At 54.2% G+C, this 15,413-nt stretch overlaps 2 protein-coding genes across 3 annotated transcripts in view; one reads left to right on the top strand and one right to left on the bottom strand.

Moving 5' to 3' along the window:
* Positions 1-2,109, top strand: part of LOXL2 (lysyl oxidase like 2) — a 117,528-nt gene extending 115,419 nt beyond the window's left edge. For both annotated transcript variants that reach the window (XM_055427228.2, XM_055427227.2), the window contains exons 13-14: positions 509-620; positions 1,389-2,109. In XM_055427228.2, the coding sequence (XP_055283203.2) occupies positions 509-620; positions 1,389-1,468 (192 nt within the window). In that variant the 3' untranslated portion in view covers positions 1,469-2,109. The remainder of the gene's footprint in view (positions 1-508; positions 621-1,388) is intronic.
* Positions 2,110-3,565: 1,456 nt separating this feature from the next.
* R3HCC1 (R3H domain and coiled-coil containing 1) lies at positions 3,566-12,069 on the bottom strand. Its single transcript, XM_088838034.1, has 8 exons — positions 11,932-12,069; positions 11,466-11,593; positions 10,915-11,052; positions 8,802-9,399; positions 7,796-7,968; positions 6,488-6,558; positions 4,851-4,946; positions 3,566-3,883 (listed from the first exon to the last, which is right to left on the bottom strand). Exons 1-8 carry the CDS (start codon positions 12,052-12,054, stop codon positions 3,747-3,749), a joined length of 1,464 nt encoding a protein of 487 aa, XP_088694160.1. The 5' UTR covers positions 12,055-12,069; the 3' UTR covers positions 3,566-3,746.
* Between the last annotated feature and the right edge of the window lie 3,344 nt (positions 12,070-15,413).

Here is a 15,413-nt window from a genome sequence, read left to right as displayed (position 1 = left end):
GTTGTCATGCCCTCCTTGTACTGGAGTATAGCCGATTAACAAACAGTGTTGTGATAGTTTCAGCTGAACAGCGAAGGGACCAAACATATACATGTATCCACTCACCTGCAACCCCCATCCCAGCCAGGCTGCCACATAACGTTGAGCAGAGTTCCCTGTGCTGTACAGTAGGTCCTTGTTGGTTATCCATTTTAAGTATATACATGTCCATCCCAAACTCGGTAACTATCCTTGCCCACATCTGAAGGCTCACTCTTGGTAGGGGTGTGTGGAGGGGTGTGTGAGGGGCATGGAGGTCTCCTCCAGGTCTCCCCTCTGCCTCACTGGCCTCACCTCTGGCCAGTCCTGCACCCTCCCCTCTGCTCTGAGAACACAACACCAGGCCATGCTTTGCTCTGTCTCGTGAGCTCAGCCCAGCTCTGGAGGCAGGCCTGGTCTCAGCATCACAGCTGGGCCTAGGATGAAGGGTGGCTTAGGCAGGAACCCCTCTGACCTGACTCTCCCCCAGGTTGTCATCAATCCCAACTACGAGGTGGCGGAGTCTGACTACACCAACAACATCATGAAGTGCAGGACCCGGTATGATGGCCACCGCATCTGGATGTACAACTGCCACATAGGTAAGTCCCCGGGGCCCTGCTGGGGAGCACTGCACCCCCAGGGCTGCTCCTCAGGCCGGCCTGGCGCTCCCACTCCTCAACCGACCTCCAGGAGGCAAGCGGGAGCTGCCCCACTTTCTCCAGGAAACAGAGCGACTTCCTCAGTTGGGTAAAGACCTTGGGGAGTGGGGCCAGTCTCTCGTTTCCACCCACGGGAAGGACATGGTGATCACACAGGCCTGGATGAAGATGGGGTTTTCACAGCCAGCTTTGGCTGAGGCAAGAGAATGGGACAGAAATGGGCCGGCCCAGTACAGACCCCAAAGCTATTCAAGGGCTGGCGAAGCTGAGGCCGCCACCTCATTATGTGTGAGACCGCAAACATGTGGGCATCGGCAATTTGTGGGCTCGGTGTGTCACTTTCCTGTCGAGCTCGAGAAGCTAGTGAACCATGGTGGCTTCTGGCCACCAGTGAAGAAGCTTTTCCCTGCATTATCCAACCTGGGCTCCAAAAGGGGAGGCTGGGCTTTCTCCTCCACTGTAGGTTATGGCCTCGCTCTGTGGAGGCGAAAACTAAGGGCACTAGATTAAGTCACTGTTTCAGCCGACTGCCGGGCAGCTGACTGGAGCCTGACCCTAAAGATGGCCAGCACCTGCCACTGCCCTGCTGGCATCACGCACAGGTGGCCCCTGCAGGCCGCCTGGGGAGGGTGGGGTGGCTCCAGCTCTGGGGGGAGACCTGTGCATCCAGTTTGCCCAGCACTGTCTCTCTGATACCCGTTCCCCCAGGTGGTTCCTTCAGTGACGAGACGGAAAAAAAGTTTGAGCACTTCAGTGGACTCATAAATAACCAGGTCTCCACGCGGTAAAGTGGCAACGTGGTCACCTCCTGCCTCCGGGCCACGGGCATCTCCCCCAGCAACTGCAGTCTGACCGGATATCGCCCTGCTCCCCCTCATCCAGCCCGGCCCTGCCCGTCTCGACCCCCTGCAGCCCTCGGCCAAGCTCAGGAGGAAGGCGAGGAAGGTGTGCTCCTGACACCCGCAGCCTGGGACAGCCTCCGGGGCTGGGGCTCGTCCACGGGGTGGTGGGGAGCAGCGCCAATCAAGAGCCGTCCTGGCTGGGACCACCGGTGCACAGGGGGTCGGCTGCTTGTCCCATCCAAGGCGTGGTCCACTCCGAGCCTCACCGCCCGCCCGGCTCACCGCAGATAACGTGGGGCCATTTTCTTCTCAAGTTACGTGTTGGCAACGTGGGTTAGCAACCCAAGGAGGTCAGGCTGAATCCCACTTCTGCTCCTCTTAGGTTGTTTCCAGCCAACTTTGAATATCTAGACTTCTCTTCCAATTAGATGAACTGCCTCTACTCTGTTTATTCTGTTCACACGTATAAGTAATGCTGCCACCTGTCTTCTGATCCAGTGAGCTCAGAGCTGGTGCTTCTCTTGCCCCCAGACACCTACACCCCTGTGTCCTATTTTTCAAGATACTATAATTATATTCTATTTTCACAGACTTTGAAACACAAAGTAATTTAGTGGCATTTCATATTGGGCATCTGGGCCTTTGAACGTAGAACTCAAAAGAAAAACAAGCCCACCTGTGTAAGTGACTCCTCTGTCTGTCCTTCTAATTCTGTGGGTAATTGATTCAACGGTGCTAGAACCAGGGTTCTGGGTGAGGAGGACGCTCACCGATCGCCATGTGTCATCACGGACACTTACACATACTTGAAACTCTGAATAAAAGATTTATGACCTGCAGGTGTGTTTCATTTGGGCCTCAGCGTGCAGTCCCTAAGCCACAGGGCTCCCTTCCCGTCACAGCCAGGGAGCTGCACACCCTTACAGGTTCTCTCTTGTAGGGATGTGGGTTCCAGACACCTCCTGTCCGGCATTGGCTACAGGTTGGTGTTTAGTCGCTAAGTTGTATCTGACTCTTTCACGACCCCCATGGACTGTAGCCCACCAGGCTCCTCTGTCCATGGGATTTCCCAGGCAAGAATACTAGAGTGGGTTGCCATTTCGTCTTCCAGGAGATCTTCCTGACCCAGGGATCAAACCTGCGTCTCCGGCACTGCAGGCAAATTCTTCACCACTGACCCATCACAGGGGCCTCCTTCAGTTCACACCACAGCGGAGGAGCAGCTGCTGGGGAGAGCAGCACTCGAAGGAGATCAGGAGAATCCACAGAAACACGGGCCTCAGCCTTTCTTTGGCTCTTGTCTTTTAGGGAAATGTGTTAGGGGCACCATGGCTGCGTGAGGATCAGATGGGACATTCAGCCTTCAGCCTCAGGAAATTTCCCCAAAGGGCAGCGCCTGGGCTGGTCTCTGGGGGAGGGACGATGAAGCAGATCAGGGCCCCACGCTCTTCCCTGAGGTGCAGTGAGGGTGGATCCCGAATCCCCGGGGCACAGTGAGAGTGAACCCCAATCCAGCCAGGCCCAGGGCTCCCTCTGGGTCACAGTGGGCTGTGGCCCAGCATACCGAGGGGTCCAAGATGACCTCAAAGGGCCAGGATCATCACCAGCTCCACTCAAACCAGAAAGACCAGTGTACTGGGACCCTGTCCCCAAAAAGCTGCCCTCCTACCCATCCCTGCGAGGGGAGGGAACTCAAAGGGCATTTCAGATTTCACCTCGAGGCAAGTTCATGTTTATTTCTGCAGGGACCCCTGTGTAACCCACACCACTGGTAACACTAGGGCCAGTACACGGCAGAGGCGGGGGTGTCTCAGCATGGCCAATAGCCCAGAGTTGCTCTGGGGGAGACTGGGCATATGTCACACAATAGGTGCAACCTACCCCCACAAACTGGGCAGGCTCTGCTCAAAAATGCCTTGGAGGCCCAGCTGGTTTGAGGTCAGTCACCTAAAGCAACCAGCTTCTTCAGCACCCCTGGGTCTCCAATGGGAGGCGAACAGCGCCCCCTAGTGTTCCACTGCAGACCATTACATTTTGAAGCAATCATGTTACATTTCTTCAATTTTTATTTTTCACTCAGCTTCAGAAACTAGACCAAACTAAAGCCCACCACGCCTCAGAGCGATGTTCAAGGATGGCTCAGGGCTGCTCCGGTGTGTGTAAAGGCTTGTGGTGTTGGGGCCCGAGCTGCGTTGGGGAGCTTGATCCAGGCGGGCTGGGCCTCTCAGGGCGTCAGAGCAGCAGGAGGCTCCACTGCAGGCCGCTCCTTCTTTCTGTGTTGGAGCCCCAGGGCCCGGGCCACCAGCCTCCGGGCCACGGCTGTATTTGTCTGTGGTCTCTCCTTCGCCAGATGCAGGAGCTCTGAAAGGAAAGCCCCATGGGGTGGGGACTTGAATTCAAGGCTGTGGCCTCTCCTCCAGCGGCACAGCAGCCTCGGAGACAGTTAGAGCCCACCCCTGAGGCCCGGCTGCACCCCGCTGTGGCCTGATGCTGGTGAGAGGGGCCACCGAGGGCTCCTGGCCCCACGTGGCATCCTGACACCCTGCCACTTCTCTGCTCCCTCCCTGTTTCTCCTTCTCTTGGGGGCGGGGGGTGGTGTTAATCCTGTCCACCTCCCTGCCTTGCAGGGGCCCTTTGAGAGGGCAAGCAGACCAGGAAGGGACACCTGGAGCTTTTGGATCAACAGACAGGATGTTTATCATCCCTAAGAAATCTGGGACAAAGACCATGTAATCCACAAGAATGTGGATGGCCTCAGCAGGCTTCTCTAGGCCAGTTCTGCCAGCCAGCCACTGCTCTGCAGCCATGGGAAACTGGCCCCTAAAAGCCCCCTTATGCTCCCTGGAAAGAGGAGCAAAGGGGAGGAGCCATCATTTACGTGGCACCTTCTGTGTGCCTCTCACCACTGCGGGGGCACGTCCGCCAGGCTCTCTCATTCACTCCAACGCTTATCTCACAGAGAAAGGGACTGACTCACAAACATCCAGTGACTTGCTCAAGGCCAATTTAAGGGAGTGCCAGTGCCAGGGTCACACCAAAGCCCAAGCTCTGTACACCTTACAGCAGAGCATGGCTTCCTCGGCCAGACACAAAGACCAAGCTTCCCCTCTGCACCCCGAACCAGACTCCCAAGAGGTGTGAATGGAGGGCAAGCCTGGGACAGGGCAGCTGGCAGACGGCTCTCCCGATAGGCCCCCGAGGGTGGGCGAGGACCACCCCATGGGTCACTGCAGCCCAGGGGCCAGAAAGCAGCGAACTTTGGAGGGAAGTGAATCAGAGGGCAGACCCACACTCAAGCAGCCCTCCCCCAGACCACCGGCTCCCTTACTTGGCCTCTGCAGGGCCTTCAGCTTGGACTGCCTGGCTCCCTGCGTCAGGGGCCGGATCTTCAGTGTGGAGAAATCCCTGGTCAAGGCCTCGGCAGCTAAGGAAAGAAAGCAGGTCTGGAGCCATCCGCATTTCCTGCTGAGGCCTCCTCAGGACCCAGGAACACACGTGTTACCCCGAGCCCAGACAGCCGCTTCTGACATCCATCCAAACCTCAGGGACAGGACTTCCCCATCAGCTCGCCCCTCCCCCAGAGCTCGCAGGCCTGCATGGGGCTGCCATGCTCTCAGATGGAGGGGCCATGCCCCAACTCCTACCCTCCTGCCCTGGAGCGGCGGGGGAGGGGGGGTGGTGGGAGCCACATGGTGAGCCTGTGGTTCTGACATCAGGAGAGGCAGGCCCTGGCCTTCCAAAGCCCTGGAGCTTAAAACAAACACTATCACCACCATCACCACCCCGCCCCCACTCAAGCCCCTCCCAGGGTGCATGCTCTCATTGCCTCAGGCTGGGCTGGGCCCTGGGGCACTCAGGCCACTTACAGACACAGTCACCTCACAGCTGGGAGGGACCTCAGACCCAAACCACCATACAGATGAGTCCAGGACATGAGGAAACTGAGCAGGCCTGCCCCTGGCTCCTGGCCAGCTTGGCAGAGCCCAGAAGGCAGTCATGGCCATGCCAAGCCCCATGCTAATCCCTTCCATGGACCGGGAGGGCCTCCCCCAGCCCCCACCTTTCAGTGGCTCCCTCTCTGGGGCTGAAGCCCCCACCTGGCCCCAGTCCTCTTGCTGCCTGGACACTGCCTCCCGTCCCTAAAAGCTCAGGCTCTCCTGAAGACCGGGCCCACACCAGCCATGGTCACTTCCCACTCTGTGTTCAGAGCCCGTGGTTGTGAGAAGCCCAGTCAAAGGGGGCCGGGGACTGACTCTATAAATATACACAAACTGTGCAGTGGTGTGGCAGGGGTAGTGCAGGAAAGTGCTGAGAGGGAGAAGCAGCACCGGAAGGACAGCCAGGAGACTAGCCGGCCTCCCCAGCCTTGACGGTTGAAAAGAGGCTTCATAACCTTGATCGGACACTGACATCGGGGAACTCAGTCTCCCCATCTGTAAAATGGAGTCATCTCACCTATCTCCTGAGGCTTTAATCTAAACGCAATGAGAACACATCTGCTCAAACCATAAGAACCTGTCAGGACTTGAATGCTTTATTTTTTTTTTCTGGCTGTGCCACATGGCATGTGGGATCTTAGTTCCCTGACCAGGGATTGAACCCATGCCCTGTGCATTAAAGCCTGGAGTCTTAACCACTCAACTACCAGGGAAGTCCCACCAGTATTTGAATATTTTTGATCTGTAAAAATGGCATCTTCACATGTTTTCATTTTGGATGTGGAGGTCACCTGAATCTGAAACCTCTGAACTCAAGACGCAAGGATGAAGAGGTGTAAGCTTCCTGGCCCAGTGCCCACTCCACCCCCCTGGACTTCCCAATTAGGTGGCTGGGAGCTGCCCTGCCAGTCCATCAGCTTAGGGCAGCCTGCACCCTGATCTGGGGGATCCTCACCCCAGGAAACAAGGCTACCTCCCTTCCCAACAGCAGTCAGAGGAGGAGCCAGGCCACCATGCACCGCCTTACCTGAAGCTGGGCAGGGGAAGACGCCGAGTGCATGCGTGTCGTCCACCCACTGGATCTTGAACCCCTTCTCTCTGTGTCGGGGACGAGACAGAATGACAAGGAGAGTGAATGCGGAAAACCCCTCCTGCTGCAGGAAGACCCTCCCCGCTCCAGTCCTCAAATACTCCAAGCCCAAGACAAGTTCATCTCCTCTAAGAAGGAGATGACCACCAGGGGCAGACTTGCCCTGAAGACCATATGACAGCTTCAGAAAGACAGGCCCCACCTCTGAGATCTGGTGGGCCCCCGACTCCTGGAACTGAGGAAGTCAGGACCCAAAGCTTGCAGAGCACAAAGCCAAGGGTGAAGAGGGCCCCTCACAGACGTGGTCACCCCAGGCCAAGGGCGTAGGGTTTGCGGCTAGAGACAAAGGGCTTCATGGTGAGGACAGGACTTGATACAAGCACGTCAGTGAAACTGCTCTGACTGACTTTCTTCCTGCCACTTGGGAAAGCACTCCTGAGTCTAGGGCCTGTGGGAGACCAAAGCAGTCTTGGGGCCTGGGGCTCCTCTGTGGATGATGAAGCCTCCAATGGCCCCAGTCTGGCCCAGCCCTCAGGGCTGGACGGCAGACTAGCCCCTTGTACCGTCCACCTGGTTGGGCTCAGGGAGGGCAAGGGAGGCTCTTCAGGAAGCAGTCAGATAGAGATCCTGAAAAAAGGGATGTGTTTAAAGTCTAAGCAGGAAAAGAGAAGGGGGACCGGAGAAAAGAAAACAAGCATGGAGAAAAAAGAGAAAGGAGAAAAGACTGGATTTGGATCCAAGAATCTGGAGAGACGGGAGAAGTCTTTTTTTCACTTTTTCTCCCCTCTCCAGCAGACTCTGCCCCAGAGCTACTCAAGCCCAGTTCATCCCGGAAAGAGCTCCTCTATGGAGGTGGCCCTCCATCTGCTGACTCTCCAACTGGGTGGCTGGCTGTGAAGCAGGGGGAGGCAGTGGGCCCATAGGGTCATGGTTGGCATGTGGGTGTGCTGGGGGCCAGGCTGGAGGTCCGATGCCTGTGCCAGCAGGACCAGGTCTTGAGCCTTCAAAAACGGTCCACGACCGAAAACTCAGCTCTCTTCCTCCTCTGCACAGTCACGGCCAGCAAGCTGAATTGCCCAGGAGCATGGCACCCAGAGCAACCACACTACTTTCTGCCTTTCTTTCTAGGCACTGAAGGAGGGGCAGGCAAGCGTCCCCCACACAAAGCCCTGTCCTAGCTCCTCTCCAGAAAGAAAGCACTCTCCCCAGCCCCCAGCCCTACTCCAAAGCCTCTCCAGCACTCACTGGAACTCAGAGAAGGTAGCCAGCAGGTCCTCAGTCTTGAGCACTGGCTCAAAGTCATAGATCTCCACCACATGTGCAAAATCCTTCTCTCCAGGCAGCTCGTCCACAAAGGATGATGTGTCCACGTGGATCTTCTCTACCTGAATCTCCTTCTCGGTCAGGTTGTTCGTTATCTGGGAGAGATCAGACCCTTTAGTGAGTGGAGCTTGGATACACCGGACTCCGAGTGAGTGCTCTCAAAACCCCACACTGAGAGTCCCACAGGCTTCTGCATTGACATGGAGGTGAGCACCCCAGACAGGAGTCTGGGAAAGATAGCAGTATGGCAGACAGGGCCACGAGATGGAGAAGCATGAGTTTTAGGGGAGTCCCCGCTGGGTGACTGGTACTTACACACACTGTGTTTCACAGAATCCCCAAAACTCTATTCTGTAGGCCCACTTTACTGATGGGTAAACTAAGCCAAAGAATTGGGTAATTCTGCCCCAAGTTGCTGTCAGTAAGAGGCGGAGCTAGGCAGGCCCAGGATCTTTCCTTTTCTCATTAACAAAGTGATGATCAGCAAGGCTATCTGGTGTTCTTCATCTGTAAAATAGCGACACAGGCTGCCTGCCCTCCCAACTGACACCCGCAGCCAGGCTCAACGGCAGACACATGGTTCCAAGGACAAGAGATTTGTAAGACAAAGCTTCAAGCAGAAGAGTAATTTTCATGACCAGCGTCTGTAGTGCATTCTGAAGCACTCTGTTCCCTTGGGAAGTGTGTATTAGCACCTGCTATTTTTTCAGAGGAAGAAGTGAAACTTAGAAAAGCCAAATAACCTGGTTGAGGTGGGATCCAATCCACACCCCTGACCCCAGATCCTGAGCCTCCTCACCTGAGTACTGGTCTCCTAAGGGACCGCTATCACTCAACACCCATACACTGTGACCCTCCGTCCCATCCACCCTCGACTACACCCACCTCCCTTCCACCCTCCCTTTTCCGGGCTTAAGAGCTTCATCACCTCCTGCAGCAGTTCACTGAAATCGTCCTCGGGGCTGCTGCCTGGCCCCTCCTCTTCCAGCTCTTCCTCTTCCTCCTCTGCTGCCAGGCTCCTCTCCAGCTCAGTCCCATTTCCCTCCTCCAAGTCCAGCTGCAGCCCGGGCTCCGGCTGTTTGGCTGACTCCGACCTGTCTCTGGTCCCTGCGTGGCTCTCAGGCCCTGAGGGTTCAGCAGCCAATGGGACTGGCAGCGACTCTTTCTCACAGCCTTGACCAGGGCCTTTTTGGTCCTCTGTTGCCTGAGTCACTGACACGGGAAGTTCCTGATCGGCAATGGGGTTCCCAGCACCAGTATCTCCTAGTTCTTCTGAGAGCCCGCCAGCTGGAGCATCTCCCGGCAGCTCTGCAGGAGGGCGCGGCACTCCTTCTTCCTGCCGGCGTAGCACCCGAGGCACATACAAGGCCTGGTCCGGCTTGCGTCCACGATGCCACCGGCCAGCCCTCACCCCTCGGGGACCAGCAGCCGCTCCCTGGCTTGCAGTGGGCCGAGGACCTCGGTACTTGCTAGGGTGGGAGGCAGGAGGGCGGCAGGGGCCAGAGAATCCGTCTGAACTGGGCAACCTGGAGCAGGAGCAGGCACTGATCAGAGGGGTGGTTGAGCCCCAAGGAGAATGGTTTATTGGAGTTATCTGCCATTCAGGCCTGAGGCTCTCGAGTCAGTCTCAGGCAAAAACCAAAGCCACAGTGACCCTGGAAAACAACTTAATGAGCCATCAGAGGGGAGGCGGGATGCCCTGAACAAGCACAAAGCCGTCAACTCTTCCTCCAGTGTTATAAGCCGACTATGAGACAGCTGAGTCCACTTGCTACAGGGTGCGGTGAGTAACTAGCATTCAGAAACTGTGTTATTAGAAAAGTGTGTGACTTTAAGTCTGTGAGTCTGTTTGTAAGGCCATCTGTATCACTTCTTTTTCGATTCCACATATAAGGGATGTCATGTGATATTCTCCTTCTCTGTCTGGCCTACTGCACTCTGTAGGACAGTCTGTGTGTGTGTGTTAGTAGCTCAGCTGTGACCGACCCTTTGTGACCCCATGGACTGGGGCCCACGAGGCTCCTCTGTCCATGGGATTTTCCAGGCAAGAATACTGGAGTGGGTTGCCATTTCCTACTCCAGGGGATCTTCCCGACTCAAGGAACGAACCCAATTCTCCTGTATTGCAGATGGATCATGTCCCACTCTTTGCGACCCCATCCGATCATCAGCCATTCAAAACCATGAAACAATGCTGTTTGCAGTAACACAGATGACAATCTCTAGGTCCATCTATGTCGCTGCAAGTGGAATTATTTCGTTCTTTCGAATGGCTGATAATCGGATGGGGTCGCAAAGAGTCCGACAAGACTGAAGGGACTTAGCACACATACACACACACACACACACACACACACACACACACAAACAATGGGACAAGCGAAAGGGATAGTTAGGAAGCTTGGAATGGACATGTACACATGGCTATATTTTAAATGGATAACCAACAAGTACCTACTGTATAGCATGCAGCACTCTGCTCAATGTTTTGTGTTAGCCTAGATGGGAGGGGAGTTGAGGGGAGAATGGATACATGTATATGTGTGGTTGAGTCCCTTTGCTGTTCACCTGAAACTATCACAATATTGTTAATTGGCTGCACCCCAACACAAAATAAAAAGTTTAAAACAGATCAAAAAAAGAGAAAAGTCTAACTTTAAAGTCTAGGATTATAGACATTATGATAAGCTCCTTCAAGATGTACATGGAGACAGGTGAGCGAATTGCTAGATGAGCTCTCAGGTTCCATGGCCCAAGCTCCCTGACAGCAATACTGGGTGGACATCCCCACTGTTTAAACAGCTCTCTCTCTTTTGGCCCAACGTGCATAAGCTGAATTTGCTAAAGGAAATTAGCAAACAGTCCATCAACAATGCACCCCTACTCCCCTGCTGAGCAGAGGGCAGCACTGACTCTAAGCAACTGAGGCTGGTGAGGGAGGGGGTCACCCAGCCCTGATTCCCTCCCAGAGGCTGACCAGTTCACCAGACCACCCCCGGGGGAGAACCAACGAGGGGCCTCCCAGGCGGCAGGATACATACCTGATGTCCAGGTGACAGATGACCGTCCTCCTCCTCCAGCCCTCTCCAACAGAGAAGCTGCTCAAAAGGTCAAAATTCTCTGCTGTCCTGTGGATCAGGTACCGGAGCCGACTGGAGAGTGGGGGAAAGAGGAGGACCCTGGGGAGGGATGGGAAGGAGAGCAGAGCAGGAGCTCCAGGAGCAGCCCCCAGGCCTGACCCCCAGGGAGTCCACTCCTGGTTTACAGGTGGCTTGAACCTAGGCTTGCTCTGCCCCCTAGGGTCCCAGGCTGACTGCAATGGACCTGCCCATAGAGGGTATGAGAGGAACTGCTGGCCCCATCCTCCTTCCAGGGGTGGGCTGTACCATCTCAGGTGATGCTCGGTGTTACCCAGGAAAGATGCAGCGGGGAAAGGCCTGACAGCAGATTATTAGACCTAAAGGCCAAGATCAGAGCCAGTTGCGAGCCCAGTTACTTTAGATGCACCACTGGACAAAAAGCGGCAAGGAGGCTAGGGGTGAACACTGCTCTTCCCAGCGGCAGAGCGGGCGCCACCCTCACTCCGGCTTACTTTGACAGCTGCTTCTGCAGCAGGAAGCGGTCCAGTTCCTCCCGGATGCGCTGCACGAAATCATTCTCGGCTGCGGAGAGGAAGACGCCGTCCAAGCAGAGAAGGGCCAGGGTGACAGGTGGGAGAGCCTGCGGGGCAACCGACACCGCCGCGATCAGAGAACAGAACTCGGGCCCTCCCACGACCGAGGACACGGTCTCTCCTCCGATCGGAGACGGGCCGGGCTCCGAGGAGGGTAAGGATCGTGCCCAGGGTCCCCGGCTGGGCCGTGGTGGGGCAGGGAGGGGTCACCCGGCCCCCGATGCGGTCGCTCTCGCCGTCCCCGGGTCCGCGCCCTGCTGCCTCGGGCCCGATCCGCGGCCGAGATCGATCCTTCCCGGCCCAGGAGTGAGAGGCCCCGGAGAAGCACGAGGCCGACCGTGAGCGATCGGAGCGACCTACCCCGAGGTCCGCCCGCCGCCCTCACCGCGGCCGCCCCGCGCGTCGCCGCCGCAGCTCTAGGGTCCCCAGACGCCTGCGCGCCCCTGAGCCCCAGAGCCACCCAGGCCTCGCGGAGCTGCAGCGCCACCGCGCGGCCCGGGGGAGGCATCACCTCAACGGCAGAGGCGTGATCTTTCCCGACTCTTTTTGCCCCTGAGACCACAGGTCACCTGGGCAGGGATATTCCCCACTCAGGGATCGAACCCGTGTGTCCTGAGTCTCCTGCATTGGCAGGCGGATTCTTTACCACTGAGTCACCTGGGAAACCCTACACTGTCTCCTGCTGCTGCTGCTGCTAAGTCACTTCAGTCGTGTCCGACTCTGTGCGACCCCATAGACGGCAGCCCACCAGGCTCCCCCGTCCCTGGGATTCTCCAGGCAAGAACACTGGAGTGGGTTGCCATTTCCTTCTCCAATGCGTGAAAGTGAAAAATGAAAGTGAAGTCGCTCAGTCGTGTCTGACTCTTCGCAACCCCATGGACTGCAGCCTGCCAGGCTCCTCCGTCCATGGGATTTTCCAGGCAAGAGTACTGGAGTGGGTTGCCATCGCCTTCTCCACACTGTCTCCTAGGATCAATTAAATTCGGGAAATCGTTTGGAGTGGTTCCTACATGCTACGTCATGGGATACCAGGTTTTCCAGTTCATTGATCCCCTCCCTAGGGACATAAAAGAGGGATACATAGGAAGTTTCTGGACACCAAGAATTTCATCGCCCTTTGGCCCTTATCGATGGAAGCTGCAAAGAGGTCCAACTCACAGCACTCACTGACAAGGTGTACTAGCCTGTGGATAACAGGGCGGGGTAGCCACTAGAATGGTGATTTGCAGAACCTGCTACATCTAAAAGTAACTCCAGCACTCGCCTTAAATAGGGCTTGAAACTCTTGACATCAGCAAGCCATGAGATGGGCTTATTATAATCAAGGAGACCAGGGCTGAAATCCTCCTCTTCCCTGGAAGGTGCTGAAATGTAAGCCTTTGATCATCCTGAAACAAGCAGGGCCCTGAGTTATTAAAAACCCAGGTTTTAGTACAGGGATGGGACAATCTGAGTGGGCCCTGCAGTAGGATACAAGAAAGGTCACAAGGAGGCTGACCTTAAAAGGCCAGCTGGGAGAAGTTGGGAACAGGACAGTGAAGAAAAACAAAGATGCATTTTGCTCTCTTGAAGTTTTTCCCAGAGTATTTCTTTAAAAAGATGGTGGGATATATTATATTTATACATATATATATTATATATTACATATATATATATTATATATACATATATATATTACATATATATATATTATATATTACATTTACAAAAACTATTGGGATATATTATATTTACAAAAACTATCTTTCCAGATAGTTTTTCAAGAATAAAAAGAATCGGGACTTCCCTGGTTGTCCAGTGGTTAAGAATTTGCCTGCCAATGCAGGGGATACGGTTTTGATCTCTGGTCCAGGAAGATTCACATGCCTTGGGGCAACTAAGCCAGTGGGCCACAACTCTCAAACCTGTGCCCTAGAACCCGTGCTTGGCAATAAGACAAGCCACCGCAACGAGAAGCCCTCAGACTGCAACGAACAGTAGCCCCACTTGACACAACTAGAGAAAAACCTGTGCACAGCAATGAAGACCCAGTGTAACTAAAAAATAATTTTTTTAAAAAAAGAATAAAAATGATACAAAATAAAGACAACACCAAGTGCAAAGAGAACTCAAGGAGGTAAGTCATGAGTATCCTTTGGGGGCCTGGTTGTTAAGATGCAGATTCTGAAGGCCTGCCCCTGCCCCAGTCTCAGGCCTGGAGGGCCATCCATTCCGGGGAAGGGCGGAGGGCAAAAATGCAGCAGGAAGAACAGGGACACCCGTTTGGATTCTGACTCCACCAGCCCCACCCACACTCCACACTGGCTTAACTGAAGTGGAATCAGACCGGCCTGAGAGAACACTGAGGGGCCACACAACAGTCCCATTTATCCAACCAGGCTTCCGTGATGGGAAATGTGAGGCTGGGAGGCACGCCCACTTTGCACGCAGGACCCAGAAGGAATATGCATGCTAACTTAGAAAACAAAGGCTCAGTGTTCCCTGTTGGCTCAGTGGTAAAGAATCCGCCTGCTAATGCCAGAGACACGGGTTCGATCCCTGATCTTGGAAGATCCCACATAGTGTGGAGCAACCATGCCCGTGCACCACAACTACTGAGCCTGTGCTCCAGAGCCCACGCTCCTGAATGAGAAGCCCAGGACTCACCTCCTTGAGTTCTCTTTGCACTTGCTTTTGTCTTGATGCTGTAACTAGAGAGTAGCATCACTCTCCGCAACTAGAGAAAAATCCACGCAGCAACAAAGACCCAGCACAGCCAAAAACAAGAAAAAAAAAAGAAAGAATAAAAAGGACTAACCTTCTCAATAAAGTGGCCCTCTCTCCCCCACAATGAAGGAACCAACCAAAACCCCAAGACACTGGCTATACCCCTACCTCTTTAGAACTGGTCCGTGACAGAGGATTTCAACACATTCAGAGAGACTCAAACAAGCCTCTCAGAGGAGGCTGCCCATGAATGCAGCTCCACTACACACTCTTCAGATAAGTTGGAGGCTGAAAAGACAAAAAGGAATTAGCACAAAGGCCTCCACTTGTGGGTGGAGGTTACCAAAAGATGCCAAGATAAATGGGGAAGGGAATCAAAGTGTATCTACCTACAGGATTGGGGGACAAATACCAGATGAGTACTGAATGGTCCCCAGTCAGAGACAAACAGAACAAAAAGCAGCAGGGTATGCAGATTTTCTACAGCAAAAACAGAAAGTTAAAAAAGCATCATAGAAAAAAGAGGATAACAGTATATGGGAAAGTTCTCTTGGAAAAAAAGAGAAGACATTTCAGTTAGTAACTACTGCACGTTCTCAAGGAAATCAAAGAAAGTCTGATTTTCATGTCACGATGGAAAAACCAACAGAATGTCAGGAGTGTCAACTGTCAGAGGCATGGAAAGATATAAAAGAGGCAACAAAAAATGGAGTCAACAAAGCTGAAAATAAATCTGTGACACAAAGACTTGTGAAAATGAAGATAACTTCTATTTACACAAAGTTTGCCATAAAAATGGCATAAACTGAATCTTGACAGTGGCCCATTCAGTTGGAGATTGTTCAGAGGAATAACCTGGTGGCTCAGATGGTAAAGAATCCACCTGCAATGCAGGAGACCTGGGTTCGATCCCTGGGTCAGGAATATACCCTGGAGAAGGGAATGGCAACCCACTCCAGTATTCTTGCCTGGAAAATTCCATGGAGTCACAGAGTCAGACATGACTGAGCAACTAACATTTTCACTTTCAACCTGAGGTTTAGCCAAGGAACCAGCTACCACAGGCAGAGTTGGAACTTGCTCTAATCCAGATCAAGCCTGTCACATCCATGTTCCTAAACATCACCTGGTTAAGACTTTCCATCTTTAGAATGTCATTAG

This window comes from Moschus berezovskii, chromosome 7, assembly GCF_049115385.1.
Source record: "Moschus berezovskii isolate FMDL1 chromosome 7, NW_MosBer_1.0, whole genome shotgun sequence".
Classification (NCBI taxonomy): Eukaryota; Metazoa; Chordata; class Mammalia; order Artiodactyla; family Moschidae; genus Moschus; species Moschus berezovskii.
This window is presented reverse-complemented; position numbering and strand designations above follow the sequence as displayed.